The sequence below is a fragment of the Micromys minutus genome (assembly GCF_963924665.1).
Source record: "Micromys minutus genome assembly, chromosome: 25".
NCBI classification, from domain to species: Eukaryota; Metazoa; Chordata; class Mammalia; order Rodentia; family Muridae; genus Micromys; species Micromys minutus.
This window is the reverse complement of record NC_137960.1, coordinates 38,061,370-38,082,358: the sequence shown is the minus strand read 5'-3', so window position 1 is coordinate 38,082,358 and position 20,989 is coordinate 38,061,370. Positions and strand designations below refer to the sequence as shown.

General features: G+C 47.3%; 1 protein-coding gene across 1 annotated transcript in view; it reads right to left on the bottom strand.

Moving 5' to 3' along the window:
* The window catches only part of SOBP (sine oculis binding protein homolog), a 167,169-nt gene that overhangs the window by 17,278 nt on the left and 128,902 nt on the right, over positions 1–20,989 (bottom strand). The window contains exon 6 of the mRNA XM_080937831.1: positions 341–2,276. Within this exon, the coding sequence (XP_080793957.1) occupies positions 351–2,276 (1,926 nt within the window). The 3' untranslated portion in view covers positions 341–350. The remainder of the gene's footprint in view (positions 1–340; positions 2,277–20,989) is intronic.

Genomic DNA, 20,989 nt, shown 5'->3' with positions numbered 1-20,989 from the left:
TAAGATTCTTCAAGTAATCCCCTCTTCCATGCCCCGTTTTCTAGTTGGGTAAATTAGGTATGAACCCAAAAAGAAGAAAATAGTGTGTAACAAAACAGAGTGTGCTTTCAACCCAGATTCGAGGGCGTGGGTGATCTTGCCTCTTAGCTGTGTCTCGGCAGTAAACTGGTGATGGTGTGTACTAAACAACACTATTGTAAGTGTTGGATCAAACTGTTGTCGCTGGTACCTGGCCACCCAAAGCACATGGAGAAAGAGGGGCTACATCTCACCTCCGCCTTCTAAGGAGCAAGGCGAGGGACACTGTCTCTTGGAGGAGCGCCCAGGTGGACATACAAACCTTTTTGTTTTTACTTATTCTGGTTTCTAATTCGGAGGCACCTCCTTTTGAGCGGCGGCTCCAGGTCCTCGGGGCCAGCGCTGAGCATGGGCGAGGAGATGACGCACGGCGTCATGGCAGCCTTCTCCGCGGGTTTTGGCACAGGCTGGATCACGCAGCCGGTCTTGGGCAGCATCCGCAGAGCATAGGCGTGGTCCTCGTCCGCGGGGTTATTAAGGTTCGGGTCCGACTTGTCGCCCCCCGCCAGGGCTTCCTCACCCATCAGTTTTTTGGTCGCCTCCCCGTCCAGGTGGCAGTTGGAAGCGCAGTTGTTCTCCTTGACCGACTCCAGCTCGTTCACCACGGGCTCCTCGGGCGACAGTAGCTTTTTGGGAGGGGCGGGGGGCGGCGGCTGCTCGGGCGGGGGCTCCGCGCCCTTGGCCTCTGCCGGGACGCTGCGGGTGCCGTTCACGATGACGTTGCAGGCGGCGGCGGCCTCGGGACCCGCGGGGGCGCCCGGGCCGGGGTCGCCGGCGGCGGGCGGGCTGCAGTGGCCGTCCCTGCAGCCGCCGCAGGTCCTGCGCTCCGCGGCCCCCGGCTCCCGCTCCGCCTTGACGTGAGCGTGCAGCGCGCGGTGGATCACGTTGTGCAGCCGGGCTCGGTGGCCCACGGTCAGGTCGATGACGCCGTCCTGCGGGCCGTGCAGCACGCCCGCGAAGCCCGGCTGGCCTCCCGCGCCCGCGGGGCTGCCCGCGCGCCGGGTCAGGTCCACCACCTCCCCACGACCGCGATCCGAGGGCGCCAGGCTCAGAGCCTGGCCGGAGCTTCCGGGCGGCGAGTCGGCTGACTTGGAAGAGCCCTGCTTGGAGTCCCGGGGGGACAAGGAGCGACCACCAGTCTTGCCTCCGGCCGCCGATGAGTCGCCCGGGGCGCTCGGCACGAAGCTCTCCCCGTTGCTGGAAAATCCGTTGGGGGGTTTGGAATCGTTCACGTGGGGAATAGGGATAGGGATAGGGATGGGCACCGGCAGGGGCACGATCACTGGGTACGGCACCAGCAGCGTGGGGGGTGGCACCAGCGGGGCCAGCGACGGCAGCCCGAAGTTCATCATCTGGGGAACCGGCATCGGGCCGTTTGGCATCATGCTTACCGGAGGAAAGGGAAGGCTGGGCAAAGGCGCGCCCGGGGGCGGCGGGGGCAGCAGCCCTGGGGGGTTCCCAGGCATGGTAGGGGTACTTGGCGGGTGGATGTGGGGCGATAGCATGGGCCGGTGCATGGGGCTGGAAGTGGGGCCTAGGTTCCTGGGGCCACCTGGTGGGGGCCCAATGCCCGGGAGCATGGGGTTGGACAAGGGGCTATTAGGGTTGGAGGCGTGGTGCGGTGGCCCTCGGATGAAGGGCGGGCGGATCTGCTGGATGATCTGCTGCTCCATGAAGATGGGCAGGGGCACTGGGCCGCGGTTGGTCATCACCATGGGTGGGCTGCGAGGCGGGACACCCAGCGGAGGTCCGATGCTAGCAGGTGGCTGGACTGAGACGGGAGGGATGCTTGGAGTCTCGCTGATGGGGAGGGACTTGGGCACTGGTGTGGGGATTTTAGTGACAGAGCAGTTGGCAGTGTCAGATGGAGAAACGGTGGTGGACGAGGATGGGCCAGGGCCCTGGCTTTGGCCAGCTGCAGCCACGGGGGAGGGGGCTTTCCTCCGAGCATCTGTTAGCGGGATATTCCAAGAGTCTGGAGTGAGCAGCTGCACCCCGGTGCCTTCTGTTTTACTCTCCATGTGAGGGTGTAACGTGCTGCAGAGCCCAGCTGGAAGATTGGCCTGTGTCTCTTTGTAGAAAATGTCCATTTTGTATTGATTGAGACATTTTGCGCTGCAGAACTGAAGCCTTCTTTCCCCGTCCCCAAAATCCAGGTATTCTTTTGTATGCCTTATGTGTTTACACCAGTCACACACCTACAACACAGCAATAGAAACCACAACAGGTAAGATAAAACAACTTTCTTGGGTACATGGCGTTTCATGCTTCACATAAAGGCTCTATTAAACTTTACCATAATTTCCCAAATGAGTTGAGGGATACCTGTTACAGGGTACATTTCTGAAGTGTCTGTGAAATGAAAAATTTGCTTTATAAATAGGAGCCTCAAAATTAGCAACAACCACATTCTCTCCCCACCTTTTCCAAAAACCTGCATTAACAGTTTAGAAACAACTTGAAAGGTGGCTCTGACAAAAATGGAGTATACCTGTCCAGGAAGGACACTTACCCAGATCACCTGCCCGGTAACCTCCCCTGTCCTGTACACCTGTACCATACACCTGCTCTGTACACCTGCTCTGTACACCTGCCCTGTACACCTGCACCATACACCTGTTACATACACCTGCCTTATAGGGTAACTACTCAGTACACTTGCCTTCATATTTTCACTTGACTAACAGGCTCGTGGAAATACATATCTAAATAATGTTGGAGGGGAATCTCCAGGGAGTTCAGTAATCATGCAACATAACCTCTTAAAATTCTCCTTATGTAAAAGCCACTGTGCTATTCAGTGTATCCAATAAAGTGGTTGGAGAGGGTGTGCTGTGCTAACCAATCACATAACAGGCTGAACACAGCCATGCCTGGCTTCCAAGGAGAAGCTTGGACTTAGTCATGAAGTCTGTGTGAGGTTCAGCTCTCCCAACCCTTGATGTTGCAGCAAGCTAGAATTATTTTTTGAGCTGTTTGCCCACTCTTTCTCGGCAGTCAGAATTTTGGTGACATTTCTTGGCAGACAGTCTTATTTAACAACTTTTCAAACACCAGAGAACACTTTCCAAAAGTTGTTATGGCTTTCACCCCCTTCAGATCTACTCCTGGCAAAAAAAAAAAAAAAAAAAAAGATACCACCAAATTTATTTTAAAGCTGGGCTGCAGAGCTAATTTAAAGGCTCAGATGTTCTCCCAATTGAAAATCACTAGACACCAAAGTTCAAAAAATAGTCCTTCTCGGTTTCAGAGCCCATTACTTTGGAGAAATTATTGTGATTTCATTAACACATTAATTTTGCAACACCATCAGCTCTCACAGATGGCAAAGACATGATCTACAATTCAAATATGACTCTTGTTTGCACAAGTGTCTTCCCTTCATATGGCATTTTAAACAAGAATTAATATGAGTGATCTTGCCGTCGCTATAAACAGATAAACAGATGTCAAAATTTTCAATAGTTCTAGGCCCTCACTTTCCTTGACAGGATTTTACACACACACACACACACTCTCTCTCTCTCTCTCTCTCTCTCTCTCTCTCTCTCTCTCTCTCTCTCTCTCTCTCTCTCTCTCTCTCATTCCCATAGCATTGAAGCCACACAGCATCAGATAAGGGACTGCAAAACTCAGCGCCATTGTGAGTGTGTTGAACTTTTCCCTGCAGCTTAGCAATAGCTCCAGTGCTGTTCTAAGGGAGACCTTGATTTCAAAGAGTTTGTTCTCCGGTGTGTGTGCATGCACGAGTGTATGCGTTTTTAACCATCATAAACTCATATGGCTCAAAGATGCATTTTAATAATGATTGGCCACATCAGCCATGCACAAACAACACGTGTTGGGCATTTGATTACACCTCTCATCTGTCAGCCTCCCTTGCTGTAAACAGTGGTGACACTCTAGCGTGCGATCATGGGTGCTCGAGAGGCAGATGTGGACCTGCACGTGTAAATCTGCTCTTTCCTTCTCAGTGGCTTTTCTCTTTCATTGATATTCTTGGTTGTTTTGTTTGTCCTTTCAAAATACTACTTCTAAAATCCTGACATGAAAACACTCTCAAGTGGATTTTGATGAGAAGGGGATTCCTGCAATACAGCTATCAAAACTGTTGCCACCAGGTGCCGTTAAAGTGATTAAAACAGCGATTCCAACGATCATATCTGCTTTCTCTCACCAACACTGTTCTAGGGTCCTCTGGGACTCATGGGACATTTGGTTATAAATACATGAAAACCACTCTACAGAACACAGCAGATCATCACACGCCTCTGTTTGTTTCTCAAGACAGGGTTTCTCTGTGTGACAGCCCCAGAAGTCCTGGGACTCACAGAGATCTGCCTGTTTCTGCCTGCCTAGCACTGAGATTAAAGGTGTGCACCACCACACCCAGGGACTCTCACATTTCTTCTCTAGATTAAGGTTAAGTAAACTATATGTTTCTGTTTTAATAGCATGCATACATAGAAAGCCTAAAATATAAATGTGTAAGTATGAACTGAGGGACCAAACATAGCTTCTTTCTTCACGATCTGAAAAAAAAAAAATCACCAATGACTTTAATTAAAATAACACACAAATTTTCTAGTGTGTGTCCTTTGGACATTTTTTGTTTGGACACAACTTTTCTTGCTCTTAAACAATAAGAGAAAAGGTTTTGTGAAATCATTCATTGGTTTTTAAATTGCCAGATTTTTTTTCTTTCTTTCCTTTTTTCCTTTTTCTTTTTTCTTTTTTTTTTTCTTTTCTTTTTTTTTTTTTTTTTTTTTTTTTTTTTTTTTGGCCTACAGAGGATTCCTGTTTCCTCAAACAAAATAAGTATTTTTCAAGTGGGGTAAAAAAAAAAAAAATCTAACTATAACTGAACAATTCTCCCTTCACATTTAATAATTGTTAGTAAATAACACTCACGGACCATCCTAATGATCAAATAAGAATTCTCCACTATATTTTATCCTTTCCCACATAAAAATAATTACAAGCACCAAAAACAAAATGCAATTTTCTTGAACTTTTCCATAAAAAGCAAAGGCTTCATCCTATCGTTGGTTTTCCTGAAGCCTTTGAAAGTGTGTCCACTTCAGCGTGGCCTAACTGTCTTGTTTTTGGGGGTACAGGGGGTTTGACTGTAATAAGGCTTTGTTTACATTTCAGCTCAGAACACTGGCCTAAAAATATGGGAAAGTTTTCCAATGAAGCAAAAGATTATTGGAAGGAAAGGAGACAAAAAAAAAAAAAAAAAAAAAAAAAAAAAAGAAACCCTGTCACTTAAGAAATAATCAATCAAGTGTGTCTTACAGGCCACATCATCTAAGATGAGGTCAGTGGATTTACGGTACAAATGGCTAAATCATGTGTGATAGTAAAACCCAGGGCCGTTACTCACTCCACAGCCAGCAACAACACTTCTGTAATTAAAGGTTTCATCATAGGAGCCCAAGCTGATTATTTAAGCCATGGTAGTTATGTGAAAACATACACTGCACCTCTCCTTAATAAAATCACATTTGCATGTGCAAAAACACATATCGAGTTACTCATAAGCTACTGTTCCCTTCTTTGTCGACGGGTTTCAATCCTGTTATATTGCTACAATAATTTTCGAGATCCCGTGCAACACTCTGTAAAGAAATACCCAAATTCCTTCAGACGTTTTAAGAGGAGTCTAACCAGGTCCCAGAGCTCTGCAGTGATTTGCATGGGCTCCATCACTCACTGCCTTGCGACTGTTGCAAGCTGGCCTGTCTGGCTACCCTTCTCTCCCTCACCGGTCTCAGATTGGTCCTAGGATGCTGCTGTTTTACATCTCCAATCTGAGGACCAAACAGTCCGCAGAAACCATTGAGCAGGCTTCTTCAGATCACAAATACATCTTGGATCACCAGCAGGACAATAAGGTCACACAAGCACGTGAGTTCCCTTCAACTGTAGCACAGCAGCCCTCCAGAAGAATGTTAACTTTCCTGAGATGGGTCCAATTGTACACAAAAAAGGGACATTTCCTTTGGTGCACTTTGATGGCAGAATGCCAAGGCAGAACTTATAAGCTCCCGTGGCTGACGGCTTCACTCACTTCCTGTGAAATAAATGTGCAGTAATCCACACCGCTCCACTGTTCAAAAGACAACGACTTAGCAAAGCTACCGCTTCCTCGTGACACCAGCACCCTGGTATCCAGGCATGGCTTGGGGTTCCTATGACTTCTTCAGAGCTATGGGAAGAAAGCAAGCTATTCATGTGGGCAAAGGAGACTTCTTCACTTTAGTGTACAAGGTCAGAACCACAGTATATAAGCCACTAAGTTACATACATGGTACAGTATATACATATGTATATATATATATATATATGTATATATACATACACACACACACTCACACATTATGGGCTTAGGAAGTTTGGGCTACTCAGGGGTTGGGGCAGGGCTTCTAATTAACACATTAATCAGCTGTCAGCTGTGGGAGTAAAGTTCATCCTTTAATGGAACCCACTACTGCTTTCTGTAGGAATCTGGTATCAGGTAATATTTAATGAATATTTTTTCCCTGAAATCTATTTTCTCTGAGTAATGATAGTTGGCAGCAACAGAACAGTAAAAACATATTAGCTTCCCCTTGAAAGCCATCAACAACTTGAAAAGTAACCCCCAAACCTTCTGACGCTTCTCACATTCTACTCTGATGACACCAGCTCTGTCCTGCAGCTCAGTGAGTCAGACTGCGTTTTATCACAGTGAGTGTCCAGGCCTTGGCAGGTTACATGTGACATTGATCTTGAAGTCCAGGCCAGCACAGAGCACTGTGCGCTCCTTCAAGGGTCAAGGAGAGATGCAGCCTAGGTGTTCAAGGTTTTAAAGGCCTCATAGTCTTGTCCCACCTGAAGGCCACTTCACAGCACGAGTGGAGGTCTTAGACTGAACCCCCACTGACCACCTGCTTACTCCTCGGCTGGAGTGCCCACACCTTCCAAACACTACCTCCTGAGATGCCAAGAACGCTACCAAAATCACATAGAATGTGGGAGAGAGTGGGCACGGGCTTCTCGGCCTCGGCTTCTTCATCTGCAAAATGGAACTAATAATGATCGAACTGTGTCAGGAAGGCTTGCTCTGGTCTATCTGTTAAATCTCCAGTCTGCCAGTGTGAAACGGGAATGGCTGTTTCCCTGCAACCTGTATGCTTTTGAAAGAAGGTGAGACATGTTTCGCACAGACACCGGCTCTCACACTGCTGCCCAGGAGTTTCTGTCCTAGGAGTGACCGAGGGGCCCTTTGTGGTGACAAGAAAGGCAGCTGATAGGTTCTTGTGCCAGCTGGTCATCATCCCAAGGAGCCTCTATCCAGCGCCACCTGAACCCTCGGTGCTATAGCCAGGATCTAATTCAGGGAAGGCTTGCCGGAGTAGCATGGCCACCTGGAAATGAGTGGTGGGAAGCATTCGAATAAATAATTCCTTGTAGGCCCAACTGCTGTTTGAATAGTGGAAGCCATAAACTGAGCCATTCATATTTTATTAAAAAGCCGAGCGGACAGACTATCTCCTGGACTCATTACACAGCACCACTGTCTTCCAAAAGAAGGGGCGGAGCCACAGTACAGATGCCTTTAAGCCAGACACACCGGTACCCTTCTGTGTCCCTCCCATGGTACCCAAGGCACAGTGGCTGTCAGTCAAGCTTCACTAGTGAATGTGTCAAGCAGGTTGTGTGATGCACAGAATATCTCAGGCAGGTGGTGGCTGTGCCACGAGGAGTGAACAGCAGAGCCACAGTGTGACAAGGGGACATGCGTGGAATGCTGTGCTCTGCAACTGTGTAGAGCGTTTTCTGTGTTTGAAGTCACTTGCTGATCTGTTTTCCTTGTGCACCTGTGCCCTGACAGTACAGCCTACACTAATGGCCTCGGTTTACAGATGGGTTATGGGGTACTGTAAGCCACACCCCGTGGAGGGCAGAGGGAGTGGCCAAGATGCCAAGTCCAAGCTTCCTCACAAAACTGGAATTGAGAGTGAGGAAGGAAGAAGATGCTTTGAGGATGCACATGCCCTGGAGGAACCTGGGGAGGGATTTAGGAAGAAGGGGAGGGGTCTTTGCGGAAGAGCAATTCAGGAAGAGGTTCATCGTCAAACCAGGAAAGGTTCTGCCAGTTGACTTTCTCCCAGGATGATAGTTCTGTCTGCCCTTTTCCCCACTCTCCTGCCTCTCTCAAGGATCTGCCCCAAGGACTAGGTCGGGCCTTCAGAAAGCCACGGAAAGCATACACATTACGTTTCCACTGAGACTTTTCAGTTGTAACAGGGATGCTCTTCAGCCCTTCTTGAGGGCCAATGGAACCACAAGCTCCAATAGCGGAGCAGAAATGTCCCTGGTTTTCGGGGTCTTGGGGAGCTCTGGCCCGCGGTGCATGGCCCATCCAAGTCTCGGATTCTATAGCCAGTGCAGAAGATGGAGCCCTGGACTTGTTCTCAGGGACCAAATCCTGACAACCACACGTGTGATTCAGAAGAAGGGAGTTTCCCATGGGTCTAGGAACTGATGGGTCACAAGCCCTCTGCTTGTCTTCACAGAAAGAACCATGCCGATGGTAAAATTTAGGCGAACGTGGTCTTCCTGGTGCCAGATCTCTGCTTCTCCATGCCCCAGAAATGCAGCCATGAGAGGACACAGAAGAAACCTAAGGGACGATCTCACCTCCTCTAGCCTCCAGGCCCAGTGCACCAGAGACTCTGGATGCTCATCTGTGTAGAGAAATTATCTTCTGTGCTGTATGGATGCATCACTTGTCAATAAAAATTCTTTGGCCAATAGGAAAGGGTGGGATAAGAGGTGGGGCATCCAGTAGGGAGAAAGGATTCTGGAGGGAGACAGTTGTATGAATTGAGGTGTGTGGGGGGTACCAGGTAACCAGTCATGGGGCAGGATATAGAATAAAATAAATGGATAATAAAACCACGAGCAGGTCATGGAATGAGGCTAGCTATATGGTCTATGTATTTGTAAATATATTTGAGTCACAGAGTTGTTATTTCTGGAAATGGGGTACGGCTTACAGTACTCCATAACCCATCTGTAAACCGAGGCCATTAGTGTAGGCTGTACTGTCAGGGCAGAGGTGCACAAGGAAAACAGATCAGCAAGTGACTTCAAACACAGAAAACGCTCTACACAGTTGCAGAGCACAGCATTCCACGCATGTCCCCTTGTCACACTGCGGCTCTGCTGTTCACTCCTCGTGGCACAGCCACCACCTGCCTGAGATATTCTGTACATCACACAACCTGCTTGACACATTCACTAGTGAAGCTTGACTGACAGCCACTGTGCCTTGGGCACTGTGGGAGGGAGAAGGAAGGGCCTCATCAACTGGCCTCCCGTGGGAATGGGAAGGGCGGGATATTAGTTTTACTGGGTCATCATTGCTGCAGACTGAGCCTTAAAAGAATGCTTGTGTTTACTCAAACAGAAGAGCCGAGGTATGCTCAAGAAGGCCCTGGGCTGGGTTGCTGTGCCAGAGTCAGAGTTAGCAATGGCGCCCAGAACTTCGGTTGCTAACTCTTCACCACTAGTGGGAAAACTCAGCTTCGCCCCTGCAGTATCTACCCACCCAGCCACACGTTTGCCTTGGCACATGACCACAAGGTCAATGCTGAGCTAACAGCTTTAAACTAAAAACTATCCTTTACGTTTTATTTCCTCGGCACCAAACCTGCACCTGCTTCGATAAAACACCATGACCAAAAAGCAAGATGAGTTTATTCAGTTCACATTTCCACGTTGCTGTTTATCAGTAAAGGAAGTCAGGACAGGAACTCAAAAGCAGGGCAGGAACCTTGCACCTGTTTCTAACCCGTGTCTTCTGATGCATATCTAGGTATTGTCAGAGGTCTGTTTAGGTGAACGCTTCTTGTATTCCAAATAAATATTTGAATTTCTCTTCAAATGTTACCCCCAGGCCTAATTCTTTTTTGCTCCCTGTCTTCTGCATGTCTGCTTGGATAGTTGAAAGTTCATGATTTATGATTTTAGGAGTGTTCTCTCCCTACCTGGCTGTTCTTTCATACTGGGGAGGCCTATCAATATAATGTTATAAAGACCAAGCATAGAAAACCTGGAGATGTAGCACAGGGCTAGAGCTCTTATCTAGTGTCCTTGAAGCTCCACGTTTCTAGACTGTGCATGCTTGGCTTACACAAGGATCTGGATTTTATCCTCAGCATGTGGTGATGAGAGAGAGAGAGAGAGAGAGAGAGAGAGAGAGAGAGAGAGAGAGAGAGAGAGAGAGAGAAGGAACCTCAGTAGAAGAAAAATACCTCCATGAGTTTCAGCTATAAAGCATTTTCTCAATTAATGATGAATAGGGAGGGCCCAGCCCATTGTGGGTGGTGTCATTCCTAGGCTGCTGGTCCTGGGCTCTATAAGAAATCAGGCTGAACAAGCCATGGGGAACAAGCCAGTAAGCAGTAGTCCTCCATAGCCTCTGCTTCAGTTCTTGTCTCTAGGTTCCTGCCCTGTTTAAGGTTCTTTCCTGACTTCCTTTAGTGATAAACAACAATGTAGAGGTGTGAGCTGAATAAACCCATCTCGGCTTTTGGTCATGGTGCTTTGTCATAGTAATAGAAACCCTAAGATGGGCCATAGCTCAATCTCTTCCTGCATGAGGACTCATTAAAAAATGGCAGAAGTCTTCAGAATAAGTAGGTTCTAACTCCACCACAGAGCTGATCATACATCAATAGTCACTGTTTAAGAAAAGTTGTTACCAGCAATATCTGAAACAACCCCCCACCCCCAGAGACAGTCCATGAATTTGCCACCTGTTCTCCCCCTTAGCAGTGAAAGTATTTCCTAAATGCATGGGAAAGGGCCACAGATGGCCTGGAGGGAGGGCATGCTCTTATAATCCTGCATTACATCTTTCGGTGCCATCCAAGAGCGTATGTGCTTTATGACAGTCATGTCTCACTATTGGTTTTGATGTTTGTTCTTAACGATGAGAATTTATGGGATATTTCTAATCTACTGACCTTGGAGCTTTCAGTTAGGCTATCGTCCTTAGTTCTCATGGAACTATCTACCCCCTTCTCTTTCCCCACTTTCACTTGGAAAATCAAAGGCTCAAAGAGAAGATGTGTTTTCCCAAAGCTCTCTGTCCTCAAGAGTGGACCCAGGACTCACATCTGGAATTCCCCTATCTTCTTCCACCAGGCTGCTGGATTTTCCCAGAACCTCTGGTCAACTAATCTCTTTTTCTTTCAAGTGCACACTGTGGTTCCTTCAATGATATATTGTGATACATTGGAGAGATTCTGAAGCTGAGCACTGAGCCCTCTGCTCCAGAGTCAGAAATCTTTCCCCCCAGGCTCCCCACCTCTGGGTTAAAAAGAATGGATACACCATTTTTGGCTTTGTGAAATCTCTCCCATTCATCATGGGAGAGCAGCGATTATGCAAAGGTAATTATATACAGATCTCACAGATGCTCTCTGCCCATGTCTCTCCCCAGCAAAGGGTTCATGGCTGTCTTTGTGGTGTCAGTCCCACCCTTTCAGCAGAGAGAACATTCTCTTAATGGAGACAATGAAAACCAAGTAAACGTTGCCTTGCCTGCCTTCTCAAACTCTTTGGATTAATTATTGCACAATTTGCTCTAAATATGGATCTAGATACCTCATCTTTTTCCCACTTCCGTGGGCATGGTTTTACCAACTCCTTAATGAGTTGGTAAATGAGCGTTTAACCTAGGCACTCTGCACCTTCTGTACTTTAGACTTCTTAATACTCATTTAAAGAACTCTCTCTCTCTCTCTCTCTCTCTCTCTCTCTCCCATTCTACCAAAGCTATAAAAACAAAAACAAAAAAACAAATCCTTCTATTAAACTTCTGGTTGTAGGGTCAAATTCACTTTTCTTTTCAGGGAAAGCTTTACCAAACTCTAGAGAAAATGCCTGATTTGTCCTGTATTTAGTTTATTCCTTGGCCATTGTATTGCCAAGATGGCTGACACTTCCTTTTTCACCTGCATACGGGAAGTCCGGCCCTCCATCGAGAAGAATGGCAGTCCAGGAAGGGACTTCTCAGCGCCGTGCACAAGGCATATGCAGAATTCTCAGATGCGTTCCAGAGAACCCTATTCTGATCAGGGAGGAACATCCCCTCTCTTTTGTTTGCAGTTTACTTTCTAACGCCTGCTACAGATTTTTTGGACCAAACATCCCAGGACAACTTCCACTTTAAGCTACTCTTTGAATGCCTCCTTTTATTTCCCTCATCTTGTCTTTTCTTTCACTTATGGGAGTAGCCCGCCAGATGAGAATGTGCTTTCCTGATTTTTACCAACCTGTGAGCGGAGAGTGCCGTCACAGTGTTAGTGTTGACCTAAGCAGGGGGCTTCCTCTTGGTCTCAGTGGAGTCTCTGCAGTTTCTCTCAGGCTCATAAGCCAAGGAACTTGGCTTTTCCTTTGTTGATACAGATACTGGAAGCCATTGGTTTGCTCCTGCTTGTAGCTCTGACTGGTGAAGAACCAGCCTTTACTGCACTTTTCACACTGTCTATTTTTCCTGGCTCATAGCTGATGCCTTTATCACACACACAATTCTTGAGACTTATTGAGATAGTTTTTGTGTCTCTCTTTCCCATCTTATCTTATTTACGTTTTATGTGTATGAGTATTTGCCTTCGTGTATGCATACTACACGCCATGTCTACGGAGATGAGAAGAGGCTGTCAGATCCCCTGGAAGCAGAGTTTTGGGTTGCCATGAGGGTGCTGGGCACTGACTCTGTGTTTCCTTGATAAGAGACTGACTCTGTCAGTGTGACCGTCCCAGGTCTTACCATCACATTGGGTATCTCATGCTGCACTTGGGAAGCAGTGTGATTTAACCACTCATGTCCTATCCAATTTTCAGAGCTTCTTCTGTACCCAGGAGCCCCTTTCCTATGGTTAAGGTCTGCTGTGAGGACCAAAACAGTTGGTGCACATGAAAGCACACTAAAAACAATAAATAAATAAATAAATAAATAAATAAATAAATAAATAAATAAATAAATAATAAAGCGCCATATAAATAGAGGCCCTTTATTCCATTACAAATGTAAGTGCCCTTACATTCTATTCCTATTTCCTCACTATACTTCTGTTGAATCCATCCTATAAGCACAAAGAGAAAACTCTAGTTGTATAGGTTTTCCTGTAATGTGTGCTTCAAAGCAAAAAAAAAAAAAAAAAAAAGCCACAAAACACAACCAAGGAACCCAAATTGGCAGAACCCCTGGCCCTCATTCTCCGGTGTTCCCAGTGGCTGTGCAGAGTTTGACAGGGATGTAATTGCCATAATGAGGGGGTTTTTCAGGCGAGGCTGTGGTCTTCAGTTCACTGCGGATGTTTTAGCCTAAGGCTCAGCTGCAGGGCAGCGCTAGTCACCCAGGCCAGATCCACCAAGAGACTCTTATGCTCAGTCACACACAAACGTGACATTTATGTTGTCTGGTACTCTGCTGAAAACTCAGAAAGCCCGGGATGCTGTGCTTACACACCTGGGAAGAAGGAATAGTTTGAGTTACCCATTGTGTTATCTTCTTGCTAATTAACACCTGTGCGGGAGCACCAGAGTAGTGAGTAGGGGGTGGGCGGGCAGGGCTGCTGTGGATTTTCTCAGCTCCACATGTTGGTCCCTTTGTCTCCTCTGCTCGGGGACCTTGATTTGCTTCCACTTTTGTTTCTTGGTGGCAGGGGTGATGCAAGCCAGCCTAGGACACAGACACATCTGATTTGTATACATTTACACAACTGTGATTTATACAGCCCCTTCCAACAACTCAGAGACACTATCACAGTCCGCTCACCAGAGGTATGCGAAGCGACAAGTAGCCAGATAGCATCTCCTGTTTTAGAGATAAGAAAATGAAGGCTGGCAACAAAGATGTGTTGGGTGACAGCCCTTTTACAACTTCTGTAAGGTTAACCTCATCATCTGTTGGCCTCCTCTGAAAGGAGAAAGCTCTAATGCAGACTGGACAGTCCAGAGGAGAAATGAGCGTGACAGATGCCTAATCTAGACAGCCTGTGCAACTGGTAAGATCCACAAAAAAGGCATCAGAGGGATAACCTGAAAAAGTGAGGTTGGGCTTCTCCTTCAGAGAGCCTTTGTAAGTGAGCCTTTGGAACAGGTCAGTGTGTACCAAAGAGGAGAGGCACAGGAAGAAGAAAGGAAAGACACTACATGCTAACTACCTGTAAGTCAGCACAGGACCATTGCAGTCTGACTACCCACCATGGCTCTGGTCCCCTGCCTCAGTGGACTGATGGACAAGATGCTGGCCCAGGTTCCTGCTTAAGAGAGAGAGCGATTTAATGAGCCAATTAGAGTTTCTTTTGGGGGAAGTTTGAAGTGAAGATGACACTATGGGCCTGAGAAGGATGGGGACAGAGGTCACTGTCACTGGGTCAGAGGCCACCGAGAGCAAGGCAGGAAGTACAGGACAGAAGAGGTCATAAGTCACAGTGGGCAGACAGTTGCTGAAGTGCCTGGAGCTGAGCCTCTAAAATCTCCCTAGAGACCACAAGAGCGCCCAGTTGCCAGACGACAAACAGCATGGCACCCGCCATCTTTGAAGAAAGAATTAGAGCCCAGGCCCCAGGAGGGTGAGTGGCATGGCTATTGATTACATCTTAGCAGTGTGTGCAGCTTCGTGCTAGCAAACCGTTATGCTTTGCACGACCAAGAGCCAATATGACCTGACTTTCTGACTTAATCCTGAGCTCCTGCCATCTTTGTGACCGCTCACGCCTCCACTTCCCGAAGAGCATCGTGTGCAGCCCGCCCGATCCTGTTCTGCTCAACAAAGGACCGCGAGATCACGCTAGCTGGGAAATGCAGCATGGCTCACGCCACGCCCCTCTTTGGAGACTCTCCGTGCACACTCCCAAGCTGACGCTTCCGAGAAGCTCTGAAAAAGGGAAGTGCGTTTGAACTTCACTCAGCCTGAGTAGCTCCGGCGTCAAATTAGAATGATATTATTTTGTTTTTTCTAGTAAGACCACGAAGGGGGAAAAGTAGAAAGAAAGAAAGAAAGAAAGAAAGAAAGAAAGAAAGAAAGAAAGAAAGAAAGAAAGAAAGGAAGGAAGGAAGGAAGGAAGGAAGGAAGGAAGGAAAGCTGTGAAAATCCATTTTAATGAACTGCGTGCCTATAATGTGTGGCCTATCTTCCTTTGAATAAAGCTTTGTTTTGTAGCTCTGGGTCTTTCTGTGCCAGGAGCTCCGGCTGTGTGCTCCGACAGGGCGCGGTACACACCTGTCAGCTGTGACTGGACCGCAGGAGAGAGTGAAGGTGATTTCCAGGCTTGGCTCCTCTACAAGTAAGTCCGCAAGCTCTGTCCTGCCAGGAGTCAAGGTTACTGATGTCCTCCTGGCACTTTCCTCTGAGCCCCAGGGCCCCGCCCCTTCTGCGATGGGCTTCCTGTGATCACGGGGAGCAAGGCCCTATTACCTTACACCCTGTGGTCTCAGCCTCTGCTGAGTTCTAGGTGCCCAGCACAGCCCACACCCTCAACAGGATGTCATGAATACTGTTACCTACTGTATGACCTTCCGAGTCCTGAGAGGCCACCCCAGGGCATTTCAGGTGGCGCCAGTGAGTGAGCTTTTCACACGGCAGATGCAGTCATGAACAGTTCACAAGACAGGCGGCTCGCACACGCTGCTCCAGCTCACTGGTAACCTCAAAGGCACATCCATATTTTCCTATTTCTACACAAAGAGCCTGCTATGCCTGTCTTGGTGAATAAAGACATAAAATTAAAGAACTACCCAGCTCAAGTAGACTCATTGGCACACTGATTTTTGAATTAAACCCAACATATCTACTTGCTTTATTCTGTCTGTCTCATTGAACATTTGATCTGTTGCTTTGACCTTCCTCTGGCCCAGGCCTGTGGGCAAACTCACTCATGAGGGTGCTCTGAAGAGAGGACATGGTGACCAGGTACCCCAGAACAAAATAAAATTCTCTACATAAGGTGGTGAACTCAAACCCTGAGCCCCACGTATGGTAGGCATGTGTTCCACCACTGAGCTCTATCCATCCCCCAGACAGGTATAAGAATTTGACCTAATGCTAGCATCACATAACACATATCTCATGGTCTGATGCACCCAAAAGGTGCGTGGATTCCCCTGATCCTGTGATTTCTAGAGAGTAATCAGACTCCAAAGCCAACATCAAATCTCTTCTGTGCCCTCTTCACACTGCATGGCTATTAGCTGACCAGTTGAAACGTGTTGCAATGACTTTCTAATGAGAAAGCATAAAACTTCTTAAGCTGTTCATATCTGTGTCGCTGGACACCTTACGAGGCGCTGGCCTTGGCCTTTGGGCAGTCACAGTGGGCCGTGGAGTAAGCAGGCGTAGCAGCTAATTGAGCTTTGTGCTGAGCACTGTGAGAGATGAGTTTGGATTGGAATTCCATTACGGGTTTTTAATAATTAAACATTACATGTTTGGAACCTCATTCTTCTGTATTACTTTTTAAAATATTAATCTATTTACATCGGCTGGACTTCCCACAGCTTGACAGGCAGTAAATGGGACTCACACTGAGATAGACAACTGTGTTCTTAGCTTAAGACAGCCTTGGTGCTTGCTCACAGTAAATGTAATACTAACCCTCTGCTCAACCCGATTACGTGTGATAATTACCCCTCCTTTGAGAGGGAGGCTTGCTCCGTTTCCCTAACACTCTTCTGAGCCCCCCCTCCCCCGCACCGCACTGGAATTTTAAATTGGCAAGAATCCAAATGAATCTCACTGTGAGAGTTCTATAATGTCCTTTAAGGTCACGGGGCCACCCGCCCTCTTCGGAAGCAGGGCTAAGAAATGAATGTGCAGGGTGTGTAAAAGTTCCCTTGGATGTTACCTCACACTGTGATGAGACCGAAGTATAAAGTTCAGAACCCTGGAGCACATAAGAAAAGCTCATTAAGGGATAACCCCGCTTCCTCACAGTGCCCCCGAGCCTCCAGGACTTCTCCTTGATGCTCACAAGCAACTTCCTTCTGGGTGAACAATGTGTCCCCCCACCTTGGCCTTCCTCCCTCTGTTTTATCACCTCTGGCATGACTCTAGCACTAGCAATGACCTAGCCGCTCCCCGCAAGGAACCCTCTCTGTGTGGCTCGGAGCTTCTGCCTGGTCCATTCTCCCCCAGCTCAAAACCTGATGCAAATTGGGTCCAGAAAATGTCTCTAGGACTCTAAGCAAGGCCTCATCATCAAGGGCTGGCTCAAACAAAGGACAGCTCTGTGCGTGTGTACTCGGGAGATGACAGACCCCACAGTCTCTTCCTGCAAGGTTTGAAGAACTACATCAGAACTCAGCCCCTGCTGGAGAGCTCCAGAAATCTAACTGATTTATTTCCATTTAGGAACTGTATTCTTTTTTGAGACAAAGCTAGCAGCAGTACAGACCTTCCATGACACCCTTTTAAAGAGCAAAACAGCATTTTTATTAATGGAAAAGGATTCGATATAGGCGGTTAAATGGGAGATACGCCCACTATGGGAAAGGAGTCTCCTCAGCTGTCTACTCCTGTGGCCATGGAGGGAAGTTAACTTACTGAAAATCTCCCAGTGTCAGCGTGCCTTCCTATTGTTCTGTTTCTCAGGGTTGGCATAGTGTGCGCTAAACATTTCATCCTGTCCGTGCTATTTATTGTCTCTAAAGGATGCCTGGCTCTCTGCACTGCATCCAGGATACGTAGTGCCCAATGCTAGCCCAGGGAGCCACAGGTCCTGAAGTTGTGGCACATGGTCTCAGGACCTAGGTATCTCCTACTTCATGGAAGAGTTGGCCATATGGACTTGTCTTCAGAAAAGATAAGGCAGTTCCTGGGGCAGAAAAAAAAAAATCCCTGGCTTTATGGAGGGTTCCAGAAGGCTGTTCCTTCGCTGTAGCCCACCACCCCCACCCGAAATATCACCTTTGGTTTGCAGCTAAATAAATCTCTTCCTCCCTTAGTGTTTACATTTTCAGATGTCTGAGGACCACCAGCCAGCCATCTACCCCTCTGACCTCACTGGTGTAGACTGTATAGGACATAAAGACAACACAAGGTTGCCAAGTGTGCCTCAGACACCTCATATTCAAACTGGGTCTTTCTTTCCTTGGCCTCTAAGACCTTTGTGTGAAGAGGATTTCCTTTTGACTGATCTATCTTCCTATCTTCCTTCCTTCCTTGCTTGCTTGCTTCCTTCTTTCTCTCCTTCCCTCCCTTCTACCTCCTTCTCCTCCCCTTTCTTCCCTCCTTCCTTCTTTCCTTCCCTGCCTCCCTTCCTAATTTCCTCCCTTTCCCTCTCCTTTCCTCCCCCACACTCCTTCTTTCCTTCCCTGCCCCCTTCCTTCCCTTGTTTCCTCTCTCCTTCTCCTTTCCTTCCTTCCTTTCTTCCTTCCATTTCTCTGACAGGGTCTCACAAATCCCAGAATGGCCTCAAATTTACTACACAGTCTAGAATGAATGACTCATGCCGCCTCCCCTACTGAGTACTGGCCTTACAGGTATGTGCTGCCATGTCAGCTTTATGTGGTACTACAGGTCAAATCCAGGGCTTTGTGCTTGCTAAGCAAGAAATCCACTGACTGGGTCACAGTCACAGTAAATGGCACTAGGGAGTCATCCAACTTTCAGTAGGTGCAGGAGCTGTTATCAAATACTTGGCTGGTCACCCAATGGAGATACTTCTACCAATGGAAGCTCACTGCACACTAGCATTCGAGTTGTGATCTTGTTGGCAAACGGCTGACATGAATACTGCCTTCCTGCAACCCCAACCCACAGCCTGCTCTCTGCCCCAACCCCGGGAGCATCTCCTCCTCCAAAACCCTAAAATAGGTGTGTGCTTCCTTGTGACTTTTATCCTGGGGTAGGGACATCCTCAGAGGCTTCTACCTTCTTAAGGCAATACGGTGTAAGACCAAGCATGGTCTGGGACACGCTGTCTCAGACCTTTCTTCCACACATGTAGGGAGACAACACAACACAGCAGCCCCTGATCATGCATCTGAGGGGTCACAAAAGCTGAGCCTGCAGGAGAGTCAGCGGGCTGAGTGGGATCACTGAGAGCCTCCCCTCTCCTCTTCCTCAGCATCAGAGTCGGCCTTTAAATTGTTCTTTAGCTCGGGATGGAACTCAGTGGCAAAGCTCTGGGTTTGAGTCTCTGCACTTAGCAAGTAGAAGAGCAGGTTAAGGTTATCCTAGACTACATGGTGAATTTGCAGCTAGCCTGGGCAACAAAAGACGCCATCTTTGAACCAAGAAAGAAAGAAAGAAAGAAAGAAAGAAAGAAAGAAAGAAAGAAAGAAGGAAAGAAAGTTAGTTACTTGTTTAGGTTAAATTATTACATTTTTAGGAGTCCCCAATTAAACCTTCAGATAGTCCAAAGGAACGATGATTTAAGCCTTCAGCATCCCCTATGAACTGATTTCTTTAGCAACTTACATTTGTATTTAGATTCGAATCTTTGTCATTTTCCCAGAAGAGTTATTTAATTTGCCCAAACAGAAGGAGTTACTTAAAACAGTGGTTCTCAACCTGTGGGTTGGGACCCCTATCAGGGTTTGAATGACTTTCTCACAGGGGCTATCTAAGTCCATTGGAAAACACAGATGTTTACATTATGATTCATAACAGCAGCAAACATGCAGCTATGAAGTAGCAACAAAAATAATTGTATGGTTTGGGGGTCACTACACCATGGGGAACTGTATGAAAGGGTCACAGCATTAGGAAGGCTGAGAACCGCTGGCTTAGACATTTCAAGGCAAGGATCATCTATTTTAGCCAAATGTTCAAAACTTCTAGCAAATACATTTTTTTAAAAAATCCCTGAGACCTCTACAGTTCTGAGGAAGTAGTCCTAGTCCAGATAAGAGTTCTGCGGATGTCAGAGCTTAGGTTCAGAAAGCCAGGTTAGAACAACCAGATAAGGACGTTTTTGGTTTAGAGACAGGTACTCACTGTGTAGCCCTGGCGAGCCTCAGACTCACAGAGACCCACCTGCCTCTCCCCTGACCAGGATCACGTGTTCCGTAAACAGCGTCGTTGTGCTGTCACCATGAGCCACGCTGAGGTACCACTAAATAAGACCTTAAAGTTAGGTCTGTCCTATTTTGAGAGGCTTTTCTCCCCTGCAGATGTTCCGAGAACCTTCTAGAAATTGCAACTGCTGCTTCCAGCAGCAGCAATGTATGGAAGTGACCCCAACCCTGACCCTAGCTGGGACGGAGGAGCCACAGCAGCATACAGTAAAGCTTCAGGGCTCTGGGCCGAGGTCTGCCATGCCAGAGGGTGCTGCCGTCACTGAAGAGCTCTCTGCCTGAGTGTGCCGTTAACCCGTTTGCAATAGTCAGAAGGTGGAGAAACCCAAGCGCCCATCAGTGGTTAATCAATAAGACGTGGTATATCCATACAGTGAATAGTATCTAGTCATAAAAAGGGCCAGAATGCTCAATCGTGCCATAATGTAGCTGAATTTTGAAAATACGCTGTGCGAAATAAGTAGAAAAAGATACACATCATTTCATTTGTAGGAAACATCTCAGAGTCACAGGCAAATTCCCAGAGTAAACAGAAGTTATCAGGGGCTGAAGGCTTGGGGAGAAATGTGTTTTTGCTTACTGACTGTTTAGGGTGGTGACAGAATTTTGGCAACAGAGATGGACGACAGTCCCACTACACTGGGATGCCATCAGACGGTATGCTTAAAACAGTAACGACTAAGATGCATACATTTAGCATACTTAACCCCAGGTCCCCTAGCCCTGCTCCTAAAGATGGATGGGTCCATGATGCTGGTGATGCCAGAACATGATATTTTAATTTCTTGCTCTTTACTCAAAAGAGGAAGGTTAAGTAAACCCT